At 47.0% G+C, this 26727-nt stretch overlaps 1 protein-coding gene and 1 long non-coding RNA gene across 2 annotated transcripts; one reads left to right on the top strand and one right to left on the bottom strand.

Moving 5' to 3' along the window:
• ARL3 (ADP ribosylation factor like GTPase 3) lies at positions 1-26207 on the bottom strand. The gene is made up of 6 exons (XM_061372569.1): positions 26053-26207; positions 16773-16916; positions 15501-15617; positions 10993-11043; positions 8881-9066; positions 1-343 (listed from the first exon to the last, which is right to left on the bottom strand). The coding sequence occupies exons 1-6, from the start codon at positions 26053-26055 to the stop codon at positions 296-298; spliced, it is 549 nt and encodes a 182-aa protein (XP_061228553.1). The 5' UTR covers positions 26056-26207; the 3' UTR covers positions 1-295.
• LOC133222670 (uncharacterized) lies at positions 2883-6930 on the top strand. The gene is made up of 2 exons (XR_009728332.1): positions 2883-3019; positions 6676-6930. It is a non-coding gene; the product is annotated as an uncharacterized LOC133222670 (long non-coding RNA).
• Positions 26208-26727: the final 520 nt, after the last annotated feature.

A 26727-nucleotide genomic window follows, 5' to 3' on the forward strand; every position in this document is an offset into this window, starting at 1 on the left:
TTCTGCTAACAAACTTGCTTGCTAAACAGACATTTAATACTATTTATGCATAGGGAGGAAATACAGAATTCCTTTATTGGGGTAAAAAAACGACACTAAAGAGCAGGTCAAGTTCCAAATCCAGCAGTAGGTTTTAACCAGTGTTGTTCCCTTTTTTCTCCCTTTGTTTTTTTTCTTTTAACAGCTGTAGCTGTGCACAGATGGAAAAACATTTGGTCAGAAAGCAGCAAATTAGTGTTTTCAGGCTAGAATTCTGCTCCCACCGCTCCTCCATTTCCATGCAGCTCTGAACGCTTTATTTCTTCTTAGCATTGACATTTTTGCACACCCAATTCATGCCGTCCTTCAGACAGAGAAAGGTAACATTAGTCAAAGGAAGGGAAAAGGAATCCCCCAATCCCACCTGGCCACCATTCTGCAGGCACCGTGTTCTGCCTCCTCACCAACCTCCTGCTTGCTCCCTGCACCCAAAACCACTGTGGGTTAAAAAAATAAGTGCTTCCTTGCTCAGCAGATGTTGTCACACAGAGCTTATTAAATCTTTCATCTGACCATAAAAAGCATCATCGTCTCATCATGTCACAATGTGTAGGTCCTTCGAGGAAGGATCGCTTTGCAGTCGAGCTGCGTCAGTGGCAGATTGAAGGCTCAGCTCCAGGTTCAGCTCCAGATGATTTGTGTAACCTTGGGCAAGTCATCTTATCTTTGAGACCGTGGATTTTAGGGGGCTGCTTGCTATACAGTCAGCTCCCTGCTAAGAATATGGCTCTAATTCTCTGCTCAGCTGCAAGCCTTGAAATCCAGATCCATGACAGTCACTGCAATAACTGGATTTGGACCCTGCTCCCTGTTCCTTGGGGCCCCCACAGAAAATGGGTCCTCAGGGGATCCACAGGGGTTCAGTGAGAAGTGATGTGGTCATGTTTTAAGAGGCTGATATATTCTTCAGGCAGAGTTCCTGACCACAGCAAGCAGGACAGGAGCACTTCTGCTGTGAATACCTCATTTGCGAGTTTATTGCTCATATCCCAGAATGGGACATGCTATTGAAGGCCAAGCAACACTTTATCTGTTCCTGTCCCTTATCTATTAGGAGACACACACAACGGAGAGCAAGATGCACAGTCTCCTCGTAGTTGTCCCCCATCAAACCCATTACCTCTGCCATGCCTATGTGGTGTCTCTGCTGACAGGGAGGCACAGGGCAAAAGGTAGAGGTCTGGGGATGAGAGAGGAGCAGCGCATCTTTGTGCTTTGAAATGGGGCAAACATTACCTTAGAGTCCAGGGCAGGGGGATTTCGCTGTATTATGTTCAGTGGTCATTTTTAGATCATTAGAATTATAATTAGACCTTGAAAAAAGATCAGAACCTTTGGGCCAGCATCGTGGCCAGCCCCATGGCAGCAGTGGTGCTGGCTTCCTGCACCACTGTCCCCAGACTGCCAAAAAGCTACCAAGGACCTCAACCTCTCCAAGGAGAAAGAGCCAACGGCACAGCACAGCAGGACCTTTGGGTAGGCACAGACCCACTGCTGTTCCTCCATGCTCCTCCTCAGCCACCAAGGTGGTGGTCATCTCAGAAGGGAGCTAAAGAGTTAAAGAGAGAAAAGAGGGAGTCCTCAGGGCTTAATCAGAAGCAGAGAAGTTCTCACTTGAAAATACCAATTCACCTTGATAGCTGCGCTATGTGACACTTCTTATCTGAAGGGGAGCAGCAACTTTTGAAATCAGCCCTTGTTACTGTGTTTAATAAAGAAAAAGCGGGCCCAGCTTCCGTGCTGGGGTGCACATGAGGCCCTACGCTAATAACACTTCTAACTCTAACCTTGGGGAGGGTTGATGGCTCCAGTTTCATTTATTTATCTCCACAGCAGAGATCAGTGTAAAACAAATTGTCTGAAATCCTCACAGCAAATGGGAAAAGATGAGAGGTAGATTCATTTTAAGGCCCAGTAGCTTTGTGTCTTCCCCTTTCAATAACACTGATAACCTAGGTGTAAAACATGTAATGCCTTAAGCAATCAATAGCGTGGTTTAAAGCTTATCACTTTAGAGAGAGAGGGAGCGAGTGATTCCCAGCATGAGGAATGCCAGGGCTTAACAATGGGGCTAGGAAGAGAGGTGTCAAGCCTTTGGCTTGATTGTGTGCTTTAGAAATATGCATGATTGCCTGCAAAGGGTAAAAATAAATAAATAACTAAAAATGCTCCCACAACGATTCCAGCTTCCCCTGCCTCGGAAGCAATAATCACATTTGCACACATCATGGCATACAAGGCAAGCAGAGCTCCTCATTCATTTTGAATGTAGGTTTATTTGCTGAACCAGAACAGCTGAGACAGCTTAAAGTAATAAATATCAGCTGACACCCTCTGCTATTCAGCACAGCAATCCCAGAAACAATACATCACTGCAAAACAACAAACACGCATCCTATCTTCCACCTAATCTGACCACAACCTGAATTCACAGTGATTAAAACTCTGCCTGCTGCCATTTGGGAGCTCGGGAAGAGGGAAAGACAGACCGTTTCCACACCAGCGTGGCGAGGGTCATAAAGCAGAGTTTATGATGGGATTTACCATGGTTGGGAGCCTGTCTGCATCAAGCATTTAACGAGGGCAAAAGAATGACATAGCAAAATGCAAGAGGAAAGGTGAACTCCAAACAGGCTTGAAATACATAAGTAGGTCACCAAACTTTTATATCAAGAAATGATATAAAAGAGACTTTATATAAAGAGACTTTAAAAAGTCTCTTCTGGCATAAGTTACCTGACACAAAAAAATCACATTTAATTGTAAATACCTCCAGTCTGACAGTGCTAACAAGAAAATGAATATGCTCAGCTCTACGTGTGTTGTATCAGAGAGGTACGTGTGAGACATCTTCCTCACCTACAACCACATCACTGCTACATCCATAGCTTCTGGTGCACCTTTGGGAGTGTGTGTTCTGCAGCACCCCCAAATACTCTGGAGAATAGCAGATGCAATGGAAAGCAAAAGAAACTAAAAGGTATGTTTGCATTTCTTCTACCTAAGGTTTGAAGCAGGATGGAGGGTTGGTAAAATAAGAGAAATCCAGGGAAGCTGATACAAACACAAAGAGCTGCTATGGGGAGGGCACACAGGAGGGAGGAAATGGTGCTTGAAAGAATGAAGTCCACAAGGAATCAACTGTTGTCATCCTTTGCCTCTACACACTCTGTCCCTACATCTGCATGCTGAAAAGATGGCTCTATGCAAAAAGTACAGTCCCTACAGTAACATTTACATCTTGATAGATGTCCTTGTGCTGCTTTGTTGAGACAGAGACGTTGGCAGGTACTGAGGATAGAGATGGATACAATATTAGTATTCCAGCCTCAAGTCAACCCTGGGAAAACTTAGCCAGGGAAAGATTTCAGATCTTTCAGCTTTGCCTCTCTCAGCTCCTTAGCAAGCAGCTAGTAAACTTTACCAAAGTAGAAAGAAAGAACTCCAGGGAAGGGGATAATGCTCCTTGCAGAGAAATGCTGCTCAGCACAACCCCGCCTCGCTGCAGTCACATCTGCTCTTGTGCCAAGGGAGTTGTACTCTAGCGCCCTTTGGGAAAGGACTGGTAGAGCCTTCCCCAGGAGAAATAAAAAGTCCTGCTTGAGATTAGTCCACTGCTTGCTTATTCCTGGCATTATCAGCTTTGTGGTTATGGCAGTGAAGTAATCTGACTTCAAACACAGCGAACAAGTCCTTTCCACCCTATAAAAAGTCTCCCAGTTTCTGCTCCCCTGCAAGCCAGGGATCAGGCAAGGCCACAAACTTGTGACCCCTAACATGACCTTAAGAACAGCAGAGCTTAATCTTTTCATGTAATCCTCTGTCCGCCATAACAAATTGGGTCAGGCAAGTGCAAAATTCTCCATCTCTAGCATTTTTGGTATGCGTTATTTTAACTGTCACCTTCTTCTCCCACTGCACAGCTAGCACTGTGCCTTCATTATCTGTCATTTCTTTGCACCTCCAGTTATCATATAGGCTGGCTTTCACAGGCTCCTGCAAGTACCATACCCGTTGTCTTTTGCCTGGGTGCAGGCTTTGCTTTTGTCCTCTGAGACCTTGTATCCCTGATGCAGCGCTGTAGACTCCCTCCTTACTCTGCTTAAAAAACACAAGACTTTGCCCTGTAATCTGGAAACATGGTTGTTTTTCCTCAACAAGTACTCACTCTGCCTGCCCCAGGAGAGCATTGAAACTGGTTTAAAATCACATTTACAAGTAGCTGCAGAACCTTGTGAAGATGTGGAAGATCCCCGCCCCATCTAGCCTGCCCTGGATAAAACATCTTTAAGACAAAACCTAGCTCAGAAGATACAGCCTTGCAGGGGGGTCCTATTCTGAATCTTGCACTTATGAAAGCGCTGAATTGCAGCATGGGTGTAACTTTGGTCTTGGGCTTCAGTCTCAACTGGGTTGAAAGAGCCAGGAAGGAGAAGGCGGCTCAGCTCTTCCCACAGTCCTTTGGGCCAGACCAACTCTGGCATAAGTTGGAGAAGTTTAGTTGCTACTCTCAGTTCCACTGGCTTTTAGTGGTCTCTGGGGGCTCATTATGCTTGGGACACTGTGGATGCAATACACTGCAGCATCGTTCTGGAGGATGACTTCTAGGGGCAGGCTGAGCTGCTGCTGCCTTGACTGGAGAGTCTTCCTTTGTACAGGAACAAGTTGCAGAGCATGGACCAGTCCAAAGCCTTGAGTCGTGTTTAATACACATCCTGGCCCCTAAATAACACTCCAGAAAGAGGGCAGACTGCAAAACAGAGGAGTCCTGCCTTGCTTTCACCCTACCCAGGCCAGCCAAAGTGAAATGTGCACAGCTCTTGCATGCCAAAGACTACAGCTGGAGATCTGGTCACAAAACACAACCCCAAGAGCCTATGTGGCACCAGAGTGCTGTTGTGTAGCAACGGTTCTCTTAAGTTTCTCTGCTGTCATTGATGATCACCTTCCTCGCCTGCTGTGCTCTGTGCAAGGGTCTCAGTGTAAGCTAGTGCGGGACTGTGTTCCAGAGGCAAAAGCTCAAATGGCTGTGGCAAGAAAAGGCTTTCCCGCATTCCTAACTAAGGCTGAAGGATAAAATCAGACCCAAGCAGACATTTTGCTTGAAAAAGTCTCTAAGCATGAGGAATGCCACTCTTCCCTCAATGGCGCCATGAAGTCTGACTAACAAGGCAAGAGCTGCCCACAGTTACAATCAGGAGGTAATGAAGTCTTCAGCTGTGTAAAAGGCTGCCAGCTGGAGTCAAGGACACTACACGGGTTCCAGTTAACCCAGTCACCTCTCTTCTGAGCCTGCCCAGGACATTGCTGGGCCCCTTTTCCAGAGCCCCCAATGGTTAATTTTAAAATAGAAGATGACAATATGGATTCCCTCCTTAATTAACAGTTTTATTAAACAACTCATTTCAAATAATAGTTAAATTCTCTAAATTTATATCATTCTATTAACCATAATCTAATCTCATTAACCTTGAAATTCCCAGTCTTAACTACCCAATTCTATACACCATGGTGCTAGCAGCTAAACTAATTAAATGACCTTCAAACTATTTCTCCTTCATGTACTGGCATTATTTATCTTTGCTCACTGCTCTCCCTTCAAGCTATCACAAAAATCTTCCCCTATGAACTCTTCCTGCATGCACTCAGTACTAGATATGCCACCACTCTTCCCTGCAAAATCTGTCAGCGATGTCTCCAATTTTCCTCTAGCTAATATATTCCATCAGCGGCGATGGTTAAGCGTGCTCACTCCTTGGCTTTCATTCTGAGTACCTGATGCTTCCACATCTTCATTTATTTTGCTGTCACTCATTGTCATTTCTCAAAGAAGTCCTCAAAGCAATGACCTGAGATTTAACTGCACACAGAGAGCTCCTGTTCACAGCCACTGGTAGAGGGAGATATTATGTACCATGATCTTCAAAAAATGTCTTACTTAACCTCACTCTCTACACAAGTTCTTCTTTGATTCCCCTAAATTTTGAGCATATTGACCTCTTCTCAGAGTCCCAGGACTGAAGATGCCATTTCTTCCTGTGATGATCCAGGTTCAGTTTAAAAGCCATCTCCCAAACCATTTTGTTCCATTAATTACCAAGGCAAGGGAGAGTTTGGCATTCTTGCTGTCCGATCTGACAGGGCAGGAGTTATGGCAGAAGAGAAATGTAGAGGCTATTTTCTATAAGCTGTAAAGAGTTTGTGACTCCCCTGACCTTTCGGCAATAATCATTTAGGGAATAAGCTGCAGTATTTAGGGCAATGAGACTTCTGACATCAAAGCAAAACGTTATCTGGCCTGTATCTAAATTAATTTGTCTAGATAAGCATGATGAACAAAATATATAGGCCTATAAATACTTGCATTTAGTTTGTCTTCCTTTCCCCAGTAGAGGGTATTGGGCTGCATAGTTTACTGACTGTATAGGGAAGCAGTGTACTTCAAGGAAAAGGCACCGTAAGAAGGTGCCATCAATGAAGAAGTGTGCAGCCCACTCCAGAGAGCCTACTGATCAGCTTGAGAAGGAAGCGTTCTTCAAAGCTCACAAACAGAAAGTGCCACTTCCTGTCTCTTAGGTCTTCCACATCCTACACACATCCCTGAATTTCACCTGCCTCTTTACTGCCCCTTAGCAGCTGGAGAGCTCAGTTGGACTTCCATAAACTAGAGGAGGCCCTGGAGGAGGAAAGGTGACCTCTGCCTGCCTGCAGCTCTGTGAACTGCAGCCCTGCTTTCCTGATCACATTTCTTTGGACTGCCATTGTGGAATGCCTTTCCCTCTACCACCACCTCTTCAAAATAAACATGAGAGTTGAAGCCTTTCACAAGATGTGCTGCAACACAGCTGAATTTGCATCTTAGCTAACTAAATAAAGGCATTGTGAAGGACACCATCTACTGTGTTTAAGTCTAAACATCTGGCAAGAATTTTAAATCAGAACTGCTGTACTGGGTCAGATTATTGGTCCATCCAGGCCAGCACCCCCTCCCTGGATGCCACAAGAAAGAACATGTAGGAACAGGATCTCTCTTGCTCTGTTCTATCCTCCCAAGCCATGGTTCAAGCTGTTGCCTCCAGATCCTAATGGCCAGAGGTTGCCTGTAGATCTCTTCTGAAATTCACTCAGTGTTTTTCTGAACGAACTGATATCTCTGGTCTGTACAACATCCTGTGCCAATGAGATCCACAATTTAATCACACAACTGGCAAAGAAGCACTTATTTTTATTTCTTTTAAGCTGCTGATTATTCCATTAGGAACACCCTTCCTCTAGCAATGTGAAAAACAGCACATAGTCTAGCTGACGTTTTTACACCTTATTTTATAAATCCTGAAGATGTTCCCACTCCCTATCCTCTCTCTTCAAAGATGAAAGTTCTAATTTATTTATTATCCCCTGGTATAGACACCACTCTGTGCTCCTGATATTCTCACCAGAGGATTCTCAAATCTCTCCTAATTCTGAGCAGATATAAGGACAGTATTTTTTCTGGTGAGTGTAGTTAAGCGCTAGAAGAGCTTACCCAGAGAAGCTCTAGCATCTCCATGCCTGGAGATACTAATAACTTGACTGGACAAGGCCCTCAGCAACCTCTTCTAGATTCACAGTTCTCCCCACCTTAAACATGAGATTGGTCTAAAGATCTGAAGACTCTTCAACCTGACTTTTTTGGTGGCCTCTGTGATTCTACTACTACTAAAGTCTTTTTAGACGAGGCAGATGCAGAAATGAATGCCATGTTCAAGGTATGGGCTCACCATGCCTTTATCCCGCTACAGAGGAAATGTTTTCTGGGATGTTTCTTCTTTGCCTTCTGATAATTGTCTAGTATTTTATTTTCTCTCTGCCCTCTGATAAGCAGTAAGCTGCTATTCCCAACGATCTACTTCTCAGTAATGGCAGCTCATTTGAGTCCATCATTGTATGTGTATAGTTAAGATTGTTGTTCCTCACGTGCATTACTCTGCACTTGTCAACACTGAATTTCATCTGCCATCTTACTGCCCACTCAGTATTGCGGGCTCCTTCTGCGACTCTTCATACTCAGCTTGAGATCTGACTATCCTGAACAGCTCTGTGGCATCTGCAAGTAAGGTTTTACTGAAACTGCAAGGAAGATAAATCTCTTCACCATTATGTTTCTTTAAATACCAGTGAAGGGAGTATTCCCAACTGCTCGGATTGTGAGCACTGCAAATATTTCATTAATTCAGGAAAGCCTAAGAGTGAAATAAACAAACCTAGGTCCCATTTACATTACAAAGAGCTACTATACTGCAGAACTGGCTACAGCACAGGAGCCCAAGACACAGCTATTACAGTTCAGCACAGGAATACAGCTCAGCCCCCTCAGGGTGGGGTTTGCTGCCCCACATGCTGCCGTTATAAGTGGTCCTTGCCATGTGTGTGCAACTCTTGTGTTTCTCTGGATCAGAAGAACTGAACGTTTTCTTTCTGGCATCTGGGTTGAGTAAAACACCAAACAACGTCAGCAGCAAAGGTAAATCAGGTTTCTAAAGCGCACACTTGTAACACTCGAAGGGGTTAACACCAGAAGACGATTTGTTTTGTGAAAATGATTAACCTGACAGCAGTCTCTTTAAAACAAACCAATGCCTTCATTTGGCCCAGCCAGAGGGTCCTGGGTGGGGATGCAATTGCTCTCCCCTTCCCTTTGCACAGGCGATGAGACACGTGCCCTGTGTTCCACACTACAAGGGTTTGGCTGTGCTGACCCTCCTCTGTGAGGCAGCCGGTCCAGCCCCACCCTGTGTATCAACAGACAACCATCTCTTACAGATGGCCTGCTGGCACAGCAAGCCTTCTCCAGAGCCTCACCTGTACTCCCTCTCCTGAAAGAGCTGAACAAGACTGGATCTGCCAGACTCTGTCCCGGATTGTGTGTAGGTTCAGTCCCTCAGCAATCTCTGAAGCAGGGGCAGCTGTCAGCAAATCCTGCTTGTTAGCGAATATGAGCACGGGGACTCCACTAAGCTTTTCTTCATCCAAAAGCTCAGCCAGCTCCTGTATCATTTGCAAGGGAGTGGGGTGGGGGAAAGACAGAGAGAGGGAAGGGAAGAAAACCTTCAACCACCAGTGGTTGTCTCTAATTAGAATTATATTTAGGGCAAATGCTAGAAGAGCATGTTCCAGTGAAACCTAGATCTTATTATAAGAGAGCAAAAATGTATACAATCATCTCTGCCCAAGGTTCAAAAGCTATTTCTTCCAATTACAGGTTACAAAAATCTTCATCTTAGTCTGAAATTAGCAGTTGCCTTAAAGGCTACAACTCTGTGTTTTACCAGTCCTGCTCCCAGGAGACCAAAATTGATGAAACAGCAAAAAACATGTAAATTGGCAGTATGAGGAGGCTGTCTTAAGTTATTGCCTGACTGGCATTTGTACCTGAGCAGCCGTTGACAACAGCCTGATACTGCTAACAGTGAGTTTCAGGGGTTTGTTCCAAGGTTTATACATTGCAATTTGAGCAGGAGAGGATTTTTTTCATCCCCAGACATGGAAATCTCCCTCCTGCAAGAAAGTGTTTTTGAAGGCATTGGCTAGCTGAAGACAAGCTAGCTTTACTAGCTCGATTTTGGCTCCATATGCACAGCACTCATTGGGTGGCATCTTGAGAAATGGGTTTGTTCATTCAAAACTGGGTGACTCAAAGAGACTTTTTTAATAGCTCAAATCCGAATCTGCAGTGGATCAACAGTGGCTGAAATGCTTCATGTCGAGGGTTGTGCAATGGCTTCATGTGAAACAAACACACAGTCTCAAGTCACTTCCCTAGTAAAGACATGACAAACCCAGCAGAACCTGAACCTGTACGGACTGCTGGCACTGCAGATAGATGAGTACATGAGATTTCTGTGGGCTCCTTAATTAGCTGGAGATCTCATGCTTTCAGATACTGTCCTAACATCTTTCCTCCACTGGCTAGAAAATTCTGGATTATATGAGTGCAGCCAGGGAGATGCTGAACTGCAACAGAAATCTGACTCCATCGCCCCAAAAGCAATGTTTGGTTTGAAACCAGGATGAGAGAATAGAGTTACAGAGTTGGCTGGGACGTTTGCAACAAAATAGGTCTTTCATGCAACATGGCTGATTTATTGAAACCAAAAGTGTTTGTGGAAATACAAGGGGTCCAGGCTGACTCCACCTGACTTGGGCGAGTGCTCTAAGCATCTGCTTCCTCTCCTTCTCTTTTGCTCAGTAAGTATTTAATTGCTGACATAAAATGAAATAGATTCCCCCCGCCCCTAGAACAACCAATAGTTCTGCTGTTTGGGTCTGCCCATGACACTTGAGAGGCAAAAGATCAAGTGTCTCCTTCAAATCAGACAGAAGAGAGGGCTTTAATCTAAATCTCCCATTTCTAGGGGATAAATCTGTTGCTAGCTATTTTGGGACAATGTCACTTCCTGAATTTTACAAAAGAAAGTTCAAAAGTCCTATTTTTGTTCTATCCTAAAACACAAAATGTTGCAAAAGATCAAAACTGCAAAACGGAAATCTTATTTTCTGGCCAGTCTCAGCTAGAAAGTTCTTAATTTTGGGCATTTTTTTTTTCAATTATATCCAAAAGACAATCAAGTCAATATGATTTCCATTTCAACTCTGTAAATAAGAAAACAGGATTCCTCAGGGTCTTGGTTTGGCAAGGTTTAAAGGACTTGGAGAAGTTTTTGCTTTCAGTCTTAGGCTCCATTTGCTATTATTGTATAACTTCAATGAAAACCGTTCTATTTAAACGGAATTAGGCTACCTATTTTCCTTGTTTCACATCTACCAAAATAATCTGCATTGATGTTGAAAGGCAAGTCTCTTGAAATGCAAATTTCTCTCATAAACAACAAAACCATCTTCCTAACTTTTGTGAGCAAGGGGCACTCAGAAGCACTCAATTACTTCAAAGGAAGCTGGGCATAAGTAACTTACCTGACCTGTTTCTTCAAACCTCTTCCTATCTGCGCTGTCAATGACATAGATCTGAAAAAGAGAGAAGTTACTCTTCCCAGAAGACACTCTTCTACAACATCACGTGCTTAAGTGAGCTGAGCCTAATGATTATGCTTTTGGGCACAAAGGTCCCCAGTATTATTCACAGCCACGTGGGTAGGATCAGAAGGGAGCTGGGGGCAGTACTGAAGATGCTCTCACCATCTCCATAGCATTTGTTATCTGAAGAGAACAGGTTCTGCCTGGTATCTTTCCAAATGACCAGCTTATAAGCTGAAGCTGAGTACAGGAGGACAAAACCTGTGGAGCCAGACACGGTCTAGCAAAGCGTACAACCACTGCACTGGTGTGACTATGCCGTGCTGCCCTCTAGCAGGACCCATCACCTCAATAAGCCACCAAGGCACACAATGGCACTCGGAGCAGGTGAATACATTTAGGACACTCAGTTCCTCTCCATCAAGTGATCCTACTGCAGCATCCTGGAGCAGATGGCTGGGGAGAAGGGCTGGATAGAGCCTGTGAGACTCCAGCTACCAGCTTGTCCACCAGGATGATGGTCTAGTGTGAGTCATCCCTGGTCTTAAGGTCCTTTCCAATCCAGACCATTCTATGACTCTACGATGGAGAAAACAGGGAGCAGCTGGCTCATGAAGACAGACAATACAATCCTGCCACCCTCTCAGGGCTGGGCACCACATTTCATGGTCCACAAGGAGGTCCCAACCAGACACTTGTTCCCTGGTATGAAGAAGGGTGGATCCCCCAGCCTGCAGGCTCCCTGCCTTGGGAGGGGCTCTCCACCCTCTCCAGTACCACAGCATGTACCCATTTCTGTCTGTAAATGCAAACGAGACCTCAGTGAAGGCAGCTCTAAGTCTACACAGGCTAAAAGGCTCCTTAAAGGTCCCCCTAAATACATGCTTATTAAGTCCAGCCACCCTCCTTACCCCTAGCAATGCTGTTGCTGTTGAGATCATACAAGTATAAAGCTACATCTAAAGAAACAGGGAACCCCAGTTTAACACTTGGGCAAGAATAGCCTGGTATCCTTTTTTCATTACGTGGTAGGGGAAGGTTTTTGAAGGAGAAGGGCGCTGGGACAGCAGACAGGGACAGGACTGGTGACAAACACTGAGCATTTTGCTTCCAGTCCCTGCCATTCCCCATCAGCAGTGATTGAAGCTGCTAGCATGTCATCTGCATGCTCTTTGGTGGCTTACAGGGAGCAAGTGTCAGCCTGGTTTTCAGGGAATAGATGAGCACAGCACCCCGCCATCAAGATAAATGGCATCCTCGCAGGCAGTCTCAGCATAAGACTCCATGCTTCCAGGATAATTTTGACCAAATAGGGGGAGGGAAGATCTCTAGCACCAGTATCTATTAAACTGTAGGCACTCCCTTAATGAGCACTGTTACATTTGTTTGAAATGGGACCAAACATGCAGCAGGACAATCTATGACAGGGCTGAGGAGGTAAGCCAGCACCTCTCAGACCTCTCTGTTCATCCCTCGAGGTCTTGTGGTCCCCCCAGGCCAGGCTGATGCACACTGACAGAGGCTGGGGTACACATGGCAGGGCTGGAAGCAGCTGCATGGTGGGGATGTGTCAGCAGTGCATGCTGTTGGAGCCACGTGATGGGAAAGGCACACCATGACACACAGCCTCTCCCCACAACAGGATCCCAAGCACGGGCACCAATACTGTGTCAGCTACGCCTGTCCTCTCTGCCCTTCCCGAGCATCCACCCTGTGCATCCTATTTGGGGGTATGAAACACACAAAGAAAGGAAGAAGCTGCAGTGCAGCTGTGCTCTGGGGTGAAACTGGACTGCCGACTGTCCTCCTTTGGGACATCTCAGGGGAAGCTTAGCAACACATAAGTGAGATAGTTAAGTGCTTTCTCAACTGAAAGTCGGAACTTCCTCTATTACGGTGCTTCTGTAACTGGCAAAGCAGAGGTCTGAGCCCAACCAGCCAGGCTTTCCCCTGCACTACTCCCATTCCTTGCTAAGGAGCTATTTTGCAAGATGAGAAGCAGAGACAACAGTGCTCCGGGCAAAAGCCACAGAAGCACAGAGAAGGCAAAGTATGTGCAGAGTGCCTACTTCCAAACCAGAAAGCACTGTGCCAAATAGCTGCAGGTGCCTGTCTGAATATGCAATCAGCCAGATATCCACACCTTATTTGCCTGGGTTAAGCTTCCAAATATCACAGGTGTGTGATGCAAGACCAAGCTCTCATTCAAAGGCACCTGCATGGATTTGAATTTGCAATCACTTCCTGCTTTTTCGTACTCCTTAGAGGGTCTTTTCTGCTTTGTGCAATATAATTTAGGAGAAGACAGAAGCAGGGGGTCCTGGGAACTGTAGTTGTCTCATCTCCACCTTCCTTCTATGGCCAGGGCCACACAACAGCTTGTTTCTGGCTGTGGTGCTCAGTAGTACAGTTGGTCGCTTTGAAAAGCCACCAAGTACAGCTTGTTGGAGAAATGGAGCTTGAGAAATTCCTGTAAATTGGGTGCCTCCTTAGAGCGACATGCCAAAACAAAACCTGGAGTAAGTGGGTTGGGCAGAAATTACAAGTGGTGGGACTGGATGAAGAAATAACACAAGGGATAAATAGGCTTAATTTACAGATGCACAACCTGCGCCGGGTTTATCAGAGGATACAATTATTGGCTAGAACAGGGGTGAGGGCTAGTAGAAGACAGAGTCACCAGCACATACCTGATCCCAGTTTTGGTGTGTATGGACATAGCAAAGCACTGCACTAACATGCTAGCAGCTCCCAGTCTGGGGCTGGGTGTCAGCACAGAATGCAAGGAGAGGAGCTTAGGTCCATCTGCGCACACAGTTATTCCCTCTGAATTCACACTGCTGCTTGCCCCAAAGTGACTCTGCTTCTACCTATCCCTTTTCTTACTCATATGAAAATAAGGGGTTTCTCTACATTGTTTTAACTGAGGTAGAAGGAGGGCAGGGAAAACAATTGCTTTCATCTCCTTCAGCCTTCAAATCCACCTTTACTTCTGCACCTCCCATGTAGCACACACTGGGAAGGGCGGAAGCCCACAGGCCAGTGTAGCTCATTGTCTTTGCCAGCAGTCTTCCAGATACTGTTTTGTGGTTGTACTGTCTCTGCAGCCTCAGCACCTGCCATAGCAGGCAAAGAACCCTGGCTGCTGCTTTGCAGTGTTGACTTTGATCTGCACACCTACTGCCTCCCCACCACACACAGCTACAGAGCTTGGACTCAATGGGCACAATCCCCTCACAGCCATGCCATGTCCCCTTCTCAATGGCCTCAGAGGAACATGCAAAGTGTGTCCTGCTAGTTTCTCAAATCCTGATCTTTCCACTACTCTTTGCAAAAGCAACCAGTAGGGTTTGTGTTCTGGTGGCTGCCCTCAAACATCAGATTCCAGATTCAGGCTGAAAAGGGGGAATCTGCCAAAGAGATTACTGAGGGTTTATCAGTCCCATTTAAATAACAGCTTCATTTGGACATGGTTTTCTAAACCTGCAGGTGCAGCCAGGCCCTTCAGGATCCTGACATGAGCCTTGGAGTAGAGTCCTATTCCTAGCTACACTGATCTTTCCATGGAAGTGCATGGAAGCTCACAATATATTAGTACATATGTGACAGGAGGGAGGAAGGGCGTCTTTCTGAGAGCGCTTCCCGCTTTCCCATGGGAGCCCTGCAGTCTTTGCCTTTTCTCTGTTCCCACAGGCAACATTGCTTGGGGTGGGGAGAGGCCTGAAGCTGCCACCCTGCTTTCACCCTGGCACAAGGCTGCATGTTGGAGGTGGTATTTGAAACTAGTCAGGGCAGCACTTGGAGAGTCCGAGGGTAACGTGCTCTGCCATGGAAACACAAAGGTCCTGCACTGTAAATACAGCTGTAGTGATCTGTAGCTAATTCTGAGGTAATTACAGCAAAGTTGACAAAAATATTAAAGGACAGTCTTATGACTAAAGGAGCAAAAGAAAAGACAAGGGGGTCTGTGTCCCTCAGTCAAAAGCTTTCCCATATGACGCCAGGCATAGCATTTAGTTCTGTTGAGCCTCAGTTTCCCCAACTAGGAAACAAAGGCACCATACTGACCTACCTCTACACATGAGGCTTAAGTCACTAATGGCCATGACAGACCTTCAGAGTCTCCAGTGAAAGGACCTATAGATGGGTATACTACAAGTTATTAATGTTCTTTCATCTGAAGGAAACAGAGATGAGAGGAAAGGAACTGGCTATAACAAGCACCATCCTGTGAAAGTACAAACATGCAACTGAAAGGTTTCTCCAAACATCACTGTATTTTTCTTACTGCACCCAACCAATCTTGCCATTTCACTCAGAATAGCTCCTGTTACAATGGCAATGGTGTTGCTGAGGACTCGGACATTACATTACTTGTTCCTGACTTCTGGCGGAGGCCTTGGAAAGCCATTGCATGAACGCACCATTCAATTGCAGCCAATACTCACAAGGACATCAGTGTTTTCAAAATAGTTCCTCCAGTATGGCCTGATCTTCCTCTGTCCGCCTATGTCCCATACGTTCAGCTTGAAGCCTTGAGACTGTACACTTTTGATGTTAAAGCCCTGGAAAGAGCAGAAACAAAGCCACATAGAGCATAAAGCTGAATGGCTGGAGCACATTCATAGGCAGACATTAACACCTTATATATCCCATGCCTGCAATGCGCAGTGAGATGGGCTGGGCAGCCATAAAGATGGATCGGCTGTGGGAGAGGCACTGGTGAAAGTGAACACAGGCGCCAAACCATCAGTTTGCCAGTGTTCTTGGGTCAAGGGTTGATGCTGTCATGGCCATGGAGATATACGATGCACTTACTTAGTGCCCTGGGAGGGCTCAGCAGGGTGGGTGCAGGAAGAGGTGGGAGAGCTGTAGATAAGGAGAAAACAAGGGCGCTGTGAGAAGCAGGACTAAGCTTGTGAAAGCTAAGTAGAGAGTCACAGCTAACATGAAGCCAGAGGTCTCTGCTCAATTCGACAGGACACAGCTAATGCTGGGCTTAAAAGAGCAACAGCTGCATGTCTGAAGGGTCCATTTCATCAATTAGAACACCAACTGAAAGTGCAGTCAAGTAGAAAAACAGGATGTGGCGCGGCTGGCAATGTACTGCCACACCACCCAGGGGACTGGGGCTTGGAATTGGGGTATCAGGGCTGGGAGCTTTGGGAGGCAGCTACGAGGTGGGGGAAAGCATCTCCCATAGCTCTCTAGCAACCTCCTCTGGTCAACATAGGAGCGATGCTGCAGTGCTTATCACGGGAGACATCCTTCTCCCCAAGCCAGAGGCTCAAAGAAAGAGGACCACAGGCATCAGAGGGGGACTGGTGGAATATGCAGGACCGTCAGAGCTGGCTGGGTGAAAAATGCAAGGAGACAGGGGCTTGTCCAGAGCTGCAGCATCACCTGTACGTGTTCCCTGTTTGGCAAGGACAAGAGGAACAAAGTCTCATCCATGCAACCCTAGTATGACCCAAAAGCATTCTGCAGAACTGCACAGCATTCATCCACTTTTACACTACCTTGCAGATCTGGCGTGACATGACGCTCTCTGGCTCCTTCAGAGAGCCTCCTCATATGCAGAAAACACACAAGCTTAATGGTGCCCCAGGCTCCCGTTGCTCCCACTTTTACTGAAACACTCTGCTGAATCATTAGTGTTTTGTATAATAAGGCAGGTGGGACCACAAGAACTGCTTTGGGCAGGAAAAAGCCTTCCTCACCTGTGTTGGTGTGATGTGGCTGATGTCCTCAGATGCCAGCTGTTTCAGGAGTGTTGTCTTGCCTGCATTATCCAGTCCCAAGAGGAGGATTCTCACCTCCTGGTCTGGGGCACTTTTCAGTTTACGCAAGATTGACAGTAAACCCTAAATCCACAAGAGAGACTGTAGCTGTTATTTGCCCCCCACCATGCCATGCCATGCCCTCCTCCCTTAAAATGGGTTCTCTATGGCAATGAATCCCAAGACACATTGAACCCCTTCCTGCAGTCCCTATTCCCATCTCCTCTTCTCCTCCTCCCCCTCACCTCTTATTTTCCTTCATCTCAGAGTGTATCGACAAGGTCTCAGACAGCACAAATGTTGCTCAGTGGGGTGCACCACTGGCTGCATCACTCTTGTCACACAGCTGTTTGGCATTCCCTGTGCCAGGAAGCCAGTGGCCTACACATATCATGTGTAGGATCTACAAACCACATACTCAAGAGCTCTTCATTATCTTTTATGAGAGGGAAAACCCCATTAATTTAATCTCCCTCCTAGTTAACTGCAGGTTACTATGTACCTGACATCAGTTCTTTTCATAGTAACTCCCTGATCAGCTCAAACCCCGTTTATCTGTATAAAACATGCCAGACCCATGGGGCACATGCAGTTCTGGTTCTCAGGATGTAGCACTTAACAACTATCTCAGATCACCACACATGCTCACTAAGAAAAGCACAGTGGATTTCAGTCATTAGCCAGGCTCAGCTCTCTGAGCTGACAGTATCACTCAGGATTAGGAAACAGAATATGCAGGTCAGCTCATTTACAAGCGCACACATCCCAGCAGCACACCCAAGCTCTTGTCAGTGCCACCCCTCAGAGACCTGCACCTCTCCAAAATGGCTGGAAAAATACTCTGGATTGTGGCATGTAACTGAGAGCTACAAATCACCCCACTTCCAGCTGCCTCTGGCTGCCCAGCCACAGAGGAGAGCTGCAGCCAAGGGCATGGGAGCAGGCTGTGCATCCATGACTGCCCATGTGTCCTTGGTCGTGTTGCTGCACTGCTCCTCAGAGCCTGAGCAGCACACACCGCAATGAGACCCAGCCTGCGGGCACAGATGCTCTTGCAACTGATTTCCTTGAGCAAATCCAGGAGAGGGATACACCTACACCCCTTCCGGAGCCATCAGGACTCCTGCTTGGTGTCTCTCTCGGACAATTCCCATGTTGAAGCCCACTAAAATCCAGAGGCAGGAACAAAGTTCAAGTGTCAAAACAAACACGGGGGCCCATCATCTCTAAAGCTTTTTTGTCCTCCTGTTTGCAAAATGGAGACAATGCTTCTTGTCAACCTGCAAGGGTGAATCAGTTAAATGCCACGAAGTGCTTTGCTGCTATGAGGAACTGCACCCTCTAAATATTCCTGCTGGGAGCCAAGGACTATTTGAGCCATGAAGGTTGCTCCCAACCCCCTCCAGATCATAGCAATCAGAAACTTGTCCTCAAGATGAAGAGCTGCAGGACACGGCACAACCGTCACAGCTGCAGCATGGCTGAAGCAATGCCCTTCTCCCAGCTCCAGAAGAGCCCCATCTCAGCCCTTTGGGAACTGCTGCTGCCCACTACTGCTCATCACACAGCTCTGAGCTGGGGAGTGCTTGGAGAGGACACAGCACTATCAGTCATGATGCCAAAACTTTCAACAGTGCTCCGAGATTCAAAAGCACGTGAGACTTGATCCACTCCTCCGAGCATTTCTGATTTAAAAGTAATTTATTAGTTTTCCATTTAATTTCCAGACACGGCTCAAAATACATTCATGATGTGTAATAAAACAGGGAGAAGAGACAGAACTTAGCAAAAACGGGTCTGAAGGATATCTGTAGGAAGAACAGGACTGTCACTGTTGCTGTGCTTTTAAAAAGCACTGTGGAAAGCTGAGGTTCAGAAATTCAGAGGTGGTGCAAGGAACAGCAACACTGCAGTCTCACAGCCCAGTAAAGCAGGCTCAGGGGATCACTTATTGCACAAACAGGCTGGCAAAAACTTGGGGATTCAGGCTCCACTCAAGACCTGTTCATCAGGAATGGGCTCTGCTTGGTAGAGGGTGCCATGCCTCACAGTACCATACCCCAACTGCTTGTAGCCAAAGCACACAGGTCTGTAACATCACACACCGAACCCCGAAGGCCAGATGCTCCCAGCTGGCTCTCCCCATGGGCCATAGCTAAAGGATTTGGAGGGCTGTGTTCAGCACAGCCAGAGGAAAGTCCTCCCAACCTAACAGCTCATCTCCCCTGCACAGTGCCCAGCCCATGTTCTACCTCAATGATGGTCTGTACTTCCACACGTCCGAGGGGAAAGGAGCAGCAACAGAAATACCTCTCATGCTTACTTGCTTACACGCATGTTCTGACTGCCCTTGACATCATTAAAACATACAAGGTTTCACTGCATGACTAGCAACACATTCTCTTTTCACCTGCAGTCACATTTACAGTTGTGTTTGTTGGCTTGTAAATCCATGGATTTCAGCTCAGTAGGGACGACCCCACTTCTCATGGGCCTGACCCAAAGCCAACGCACACCAGCCAAAGTACCACTGGCCACTTCAGAGAGCTCTGCATCAGGCCCTATTATTTCAGTTTATTGCTCACAGTTAAAAAAGGAAGCTGTTGAAATGCTAATCCTATTCACAGCACCACTTGCTAAGTGCAGAGCGGTGTATCCCAGAGCCGATCAGGATTAAGAGCCTTTATGTTTCAGAATTCAGCTCCAAAATACTGAGCGCAAAGAAATGTATTACAAAGTATTGCTTATCTTCCACGGAGCAATTCTCAGGGGTCTCAGGGAAGAGGAACAGTTGTAAATGTTAATAGAGCTTCTCCCATTGTAGATGGATGCTATTTCTGGGCCAGTATGACAGCCTATGAGAAAATGATCAGCATCGTTCCATATTCTACTCAAGTGACACTGCTGCATGGCTGATCACAGGATTATCTGGGATAGCCAATAGAAGCAAGGATATATATAGAAATAAAAGTATTCTCTAAGGTATAAAGTAAGCTGATTTAAAAGGCTGGAAGCCAAGCGAGCCAACATAGAGAACTGGACTTTATTTCAGTAGCTGCCAGCATAGGTTACATGGTCTGCATATACAACTTAAATCAAGGGCCAAATAATAGTATTGATTATTATGACTGTTACTGTTTTGTAAATATTATTTAAAGCTTGCACCCAGCTTTCTCCCTGTACTGGGTGACGATTTAAGATGAAGGAAAGCCATGCACAGATGGGTTTCTAACATGATTTTTAATTGCTCTTATGAGCACACTGGCTAGGAAGACAGAAAGCATTTCCTGACAGCTTAGTAGACTGGAAAAAATAACTCAGACGAGCTCCCTGCTGCATGCCACCACTAAGTGGGACAAGCAGCCCTTATTGCACACACACTGATTGACGAGCACTTGTCTGCTCACAAACACAATGCTGAGACTAACTCGGGCTGATGACAGTCAGGTAGTAACCCTTTCTCACGATGGAATATGTCAGGTAGCAAACCAAGAAATGGAAAATTTTGGTGAAGAGAGGATGCTCGGAAGCAACAGGAGAGGAGCAGGCCTTTGAAGTGGGGCAGCAAACAAATGCCTCAGTACTGGGACTTAACCTGCAGCAAGGAGGCAGGATGCCCAGGATGCCTGCATGGCAGCCAGGCCAGCAGTAACCACTCACGGAGGACTCCAGTGTGAGGAGCAGGACAAGTCTCAAGCAGGACAGAGGAGATGTTGGCTGTCTGAGAGCTGCAGAGACAGCTCATAGGAGTATAAGGGCAGTGTGTCATTTGCACAAAACCGAGCAGACTGCGGCATCTATAACAGAGGAGGGAACTGCAGATGCTGTTTGGATAATGAACAGCATAGCGTGGCAGTGCGGGCAGCCTCTGGAGAGGGGCAGGCAGATGGAGCAACTCAAGGCTGGGCACAGTCAGCCAGCAACCACTTCTTGGTCACCTCTGGGTTAAGCAAACTGTGTTTTATATCGGACTGGCTTGTTTAAAAACATCTTTGTCCTTGGTGGAGAGGGTTTTCTTTACAAGCACCATGAGGAGACAGACTGATGGGGTCAGCAATGAGGAAACTGTGTTTTCCAGACAGTGAATGGGGACATACGAGAAGAATGTCCTGGCAATTACTGTGAAATCAGAGTGGGGCATTAAATTTAGAGATGCAACTAAATGGGCAAGAGCGCTCATAAACACATTGAGCATGAAAGCAAAGCTAACCATCTTATTAGCATCCTTCAAAAAACAGGGATGTGTGGTTTTATGAAAGTATATCATTGCTAGGTTTAAAATAACCCTTGAATTATCAAAGGACTTTCAGTTATAGCACCATGCAGTAATCCTATTCTCTTAAAAAAAATAAAATACAGACATACATAAAAATACAGTGACATTTATAGTCCTAGCTAAGGGTTTTGTGGGTTTATTCAGCTTTAAATCCACGCTGTATATGGGTCTTTTGAACTAGTTGATGCATGTAACTACATCCTGTACCACAGAAGCCGCTGAAAGGAAGATTCACTTTATAAGCCAAAGCAAAAATTGGTTTGGGACAAATAGAGCATTGAGATAATCTGTTTAAATATTGTATCAGATTGGCAATATAAAGCTGTAATGGAAAGAACCATTTCCCCTTGTACTCAGGGCTGGATATGCAGGGCATGGATAAAGCACAGCCCACAGGCTGCTGCAGAGCACAGTTGGTTCTTATTAGGAAAGAGGAGTAAATGTATTCTGCTTAACTTTATTAGCCACAAAGCTCAGATAATTAATTTAAAATAAAACCAACCTCAGTCACCAGCAATTGCTTATCTACTAGACATGGATATTTAGCTAGAATCAAATCAACTCACCAGGAGGCAATACAGCCACGAAACTCAGCACCTAAGCCTGTTGCTGCGACCACATCTCCTGCATCTCTACACCCCTGCATGGACTCCTCTTCCCCTCTGCTGCAACCACAAGTCACTTGTCTTTACAGTCAAGGCCCTCCCCAGCCAAGTGCATTTGCCATGGAGATGATGGCTCCTGTGTTCCCATGGTTTGTGATGCCAGCCCCAGCACTGCTGAGCTCTATCCTTAAACCTTTGTGCCTTTCCTGCAGCTGTGGGAGAAACTTGACAAAATACCCATAAAAATACCCTGTGATTTTCTTGCTAATTCCTTCTCTGCCACACCTACAATCCTTAATAAGGTTTAGGCAACAAACATGCCAAGTTTGAACCTGTCTTGGACTTTCCTTACTCATATCACTTGGTTATCTCTCACCTCAGGCAAAGCGTATTTCCACAGCATGGGAAACAGCTCCACGTTCTGCCTGCACAGCACCTAGAACAGCTTTGGACCACAGTTTCCTTTTAATTAAGCAATATGGTGGCTATTCACCATTTTTAAAGAGTAAGTTAAAGACAGAAGGTGCATGTGATGGTTTCAGAAAGTCCCACAGGAGACGCTGACATGGAGAAGGATGAGAGGCTCAGTTGAGCCAAATATCCTGCCTTCAGCAGTGGGTATTTGAGGCTACATTTGTCATCCATGGTGAAATCCTGCACACACAGAGCTGGAGGAGGGGAGTCCTTTTATGACAACTGCACTGATTAGCTGGTGTCCTGAAGAATGACGTTTGATTACCTTTATCTTCGGCTGCAGAACTGCAAATGTCACTAATGGTCATAAAATCACCCAGTCTTTTTCAAAATACAACCAAAGGAAATTAATCTATTGAGCACAGTTTATTCAATACTTCTTACTCTGGCAAAACTCCCAAAAAATCATTTGCTTGCTGCATGTCTCCACCATATGGTGTCATTCAATGCAGACTTTCTCTCCTGCATTGAAATCCAAGATTTAATGGAGCCGAATCACCTACAGAGTTTTTCCAGCTCAAGCCTACTAACACAGTTTTCTGTCAAAGAGGTCGCACAGCATTTGCTGGTTTGGTATATTAACCACGGCCAGCATGAATCCTGCTTTCATAATTAAAATCAAACTCCTCGGATTTTAGCAAGTTTGAAGGAAGCATTTTGCACGCAGAAGAACAGCACTGGACAATATCAGCAGTCTTTATCTGGTTTCAGAACTTGACGGTCTCTGAATATACTGTCCTATCTGCAGGTAGTTTCTCATATCAATGTCTCAGCAACCAGAAAACTAAACCAGAAACATGACATGGGACTGTACTGGGAAACTAAAGCAGTGAGGCTCTATTCAAGCTCTCAAAAACATTTTCTTTTTAATGAGGCCATTTTACATAGAACCTTACCACCAAGTAACGAGGGACAAAAGAAAGAAATTATGGGTACTATGTACACTTACAGTAGGCAATAGATAGATGCTGGTTTTGCTAGAAACATGAGCTCAAGACCAGAAGTAAGATGCCCAACTAAGCATTTAGCTATGCTGGTATTTCATCCTCCACCACATGTGCCTAATGTCAACTAGACACTCCATGACTCAGTTTCCTCAGCTGTAAGATGGGGCCATGCTTTGACAACCCTGGTTTTGACATCACGATGGCAGCTTCAATCAACAGGCTTAGAAGAACACCGGCATCCTGTGGCCCCACCACTGATCAATAACATACCAGAGACTGCTGTTACAGTGATGAGGAAGCCACAAGCTCTGCTTCACACAGCATTCCCAAGGCTTTGGAAAGCAGCGTATCCTTTCATGTAGCAGCCTCCCCTTGCCCTTGATGTGCACCCACCACAGATGCTGCTTAACGGCGCCAAAGACTTCAGTGCTGCACATCCCTCATGCTATGCAGCTTTATGGCTCATCTTCCCCTCCGTGCTCCACCTATGACCTTCCACCCCCTCTGCCCCACAGCTGTGAGAAATGCTGGTCTGCTCTGCAGAAGGAGACACTTCCCCTCTGCACTCACTCACTTGGATGAACACCGAACTAATTTAAACCTCATCATTAACCCTCTTATCACTGGTGTTGGAGCAAGCAGTTATTGAAGGGAGTTAAGCACTTTCCAATGCAATCATGACACACCAGAAACACACTCACGGGCAGCTACCACAGCTCACATGACAAGCAGTAAACTGTCACATCAAGCTGCCTGGATCATTTCTGACTGCTGACCCACACCCCCAGGCTGCCATAGCTGCTTTGGATATATTTGCTGCTCTTTCAGAGTTCATACACTAAGGATTATTCTGGTTAGTGAAAGTTGAGACTAGAGATAGTGAGCACTTGGCAATGCTCTACCCAGCCCAGCCCAGCCACCAGGCACCCCAAAGTGCCACCCACCCTGCCAGAGGGGCTGTAATTCAAATAACAACTCCCACAAATGGGAAATAGACAAAGAGGCAGTAAAATGGTGTATCAAATAACATGAGCACTGGGAAACACCCAACCCACCCTCTCCACACACAGAGCACTCAGATAACAGCAGCCAGACCCTGGACTCAACCAGCTTATCAGGACATCACAAAGCAGAAGAGCAGATTTGGCCAGCAGCAGCTGCAAGCCAAATGTGTCGCACAAAGCACTACACTGCTGGAGGCAGCTGCCTTCATCTTTACAGCAGATGTCCATCCTGTGATGGCTTCAGTGTCTGGTGTGACAAGCTCCATCATCAACTGATCTAAAATAGAGCAGATCCCACAGATCTTATCTCAGTCTCTTTCTCTGTGGCCCAGCAGGTGGGGATGCAGCCAGAATTAACCCAGGGAAGATGAGCTGCCTTTGCTGCTCTTGCTTATTCCTCCTCCTGTGCTGCCCACTTGCATGAATCCAGCTTGTGTCCAGAGGGCTCCTAGACCAAACACAACTTAGCCCTTGGGAAAGCTCCTTCCCCACTGCTGTTCCTTTCTATCTGTGCTCTCCACACGATGCATGCTCAGCAGCAGCTCTCCCCACCTACTGCAGCTCTCTCTTACCACCCCTCACCCAGCAGCCCCAACCCCTCCTTCCAGTCCTTGCTGGACTTTGCCAGCATCCCACTTGTCCCATCCCAACTACTCCAACATCTAAATCCAGCTTGTTCCAACAACCCAGACCATCATCTCACCTTAGCCCAACCTTGATTTAGACTACAGTACACCATCACCGTACCACTCATCTCCCGGCACTGGCCTCCACCCTAACCAGATCCTTCATTGCATCCAAAGACCCCAGCTGGTTCTGTAAGTTTGCATTGCTCTCTCTCAAACAGTTTTTTCTTCCCTTAAACACTTCCTTCCTTCCTGGGTCCCCTCTTTCCCTTGTCAGCATCAAAACTCCACTTCCAGCCCTTCGCATAGTGTATTCCCATTGCTTCTTCTCAGCCCAGACTGTCCCTCATTTCCCCAACCTCTGGCAGAAACCCCCACACTACACCACATCCTGGCAAACTATCCTAAACAACCAGCATTGACTGGGTTTTCCCAGTGACTCACCAGACCGTTCACCCCACCAAACTGGCAAGTTTCTTTCAGCCCCTGAGCACTGTCTCAGTCCTGTCCATCCCTGAACACTCAACCCCTCATCCAGGCTTTCTCTGTCATCATCTACCTCCCATTCTAAGGCTGTTTATCAACAATGAACCCAACAACCTTCCACCTCAGCAAGGTCTCTTACAGCTCCCTCAGCTCCTGTAGCCAGGATCCAACCCCCAGGATTGGATCCACCTTGACCAGATTGTTCAATGCCCTGTCACTGATGCTCCCAGACTCCCCACAGTCAATCCCTGAACATCCTCACTGGGTTCTTTCATTGCTCCTTCCCTTGTAAGGCCAAGTGGGCCATGACCACCCTGCTTTCCAGCCCTCCTTATCACCCAGCCCTCCATCATGCCTTCCAAATCTTGACTGCATCAGCTCAAGACAAGCTGATCCCATTCCAACAAACTCCCCCCAGTAGCATCCTCCAGCCTCCCAGCCCCTGCCAGGCCCCTTTTCCAGGTCCCACATAGCCTCAGGCTCCGGCCAGGGCCCCACACCAGCCTGCGTCTCCCGTGGCTGGGGGCTCCAGCAGCATCCCTCTGGCTGTGTGCCCCTAATCCCCCTGACCCAGACCCCCTTTCCTGACGGGATACCCCCGCCCTACCAGCTCCCAGTGGCCAAGCCCCCCATAGTGACACCGCCGATCCCAGTGATCCCCGGCCTGCCAGCCCCCCGGGTGGGTGTCTCCTGTTCCCGTTACCCCACGCTCCCCGGCGGTGTGAGCCCTCGGGCTCAGGACCCCTCCGGTGCGCGCGGCGAGGCCCAGGCCGCCACGGTGCCCCGTCCCCGCCGCACTCACCATCCTCTGCGCGGCTCCGGGGTTACCATGGGCAACTGCGTCACACACACGCCGCCGCTACGCACGGCGTAAGCGTTTCCCGCCGTACGTACGGAACGTGCCGACGGCGGGCGCGAGGGAGGCGGAGCCCGGCGCCACTGCCCGCGGCTGAAGTCCCGCCCACCCCAGACAGCGCAGGCGCGCAAGGGGCAACCCTGCTGGAGGGGCGGTGGGGGCGTCCTCTCTGGGCTCTATGATTGGCTGAGGACGGCCACACGGCGGGGTCCGGGGGGCAGGTGCGTGCCACGTGGGCAGGAGACGGCGCGTGAGGGGTCTGCAGGTAGGGGCCACGTGGGACGCGGGTGTGCAGTGCCGTGCAGTGCAGTGCAGTGTAATGTAATGTAGTGTACTGCCATGCAGTGCCATGTAATATAATGCAGTGCAATCTAATGTAGTGTATTGCCATGCAGTGGCATGTAGCATAATGCAATGTACTGCCATGCCATGGGCCAGGCCAAGCGCTATAGTTTTGTGAGGGCACTGTGCAGCACTACAGACCATGTGTAGTGCAGTGTGATGCAGTGCAGTGGTATGTGAGAGAGCACAACAGTGTTGTAGAGGTGCACTGTCTGTGTTGGGGAACACACCGTGTAATGCAGTGCCAGCGCCACAGGAGGGTGTAGTGTGGTGCCCCAG

This window comes from Neopsephotus bourkii, unplaced genomic scaffold (genome assembly GCF_033783945.1).
Source record: "Neopsephotus bourkii isolate Nb327-2 ecotype Australia unplaced genomic scaffold, CSIRO-AGI_Nbou_v1 NB_1615, whole genome shotgun sequence".
Taxonomy (NCBI): domain Eukaryota; kingdom Metazoa; phylum Chordata; class Aves; order Psittaciformes; family Psittacidae; genus Neopsephotus; species Neopsephotus bourkii.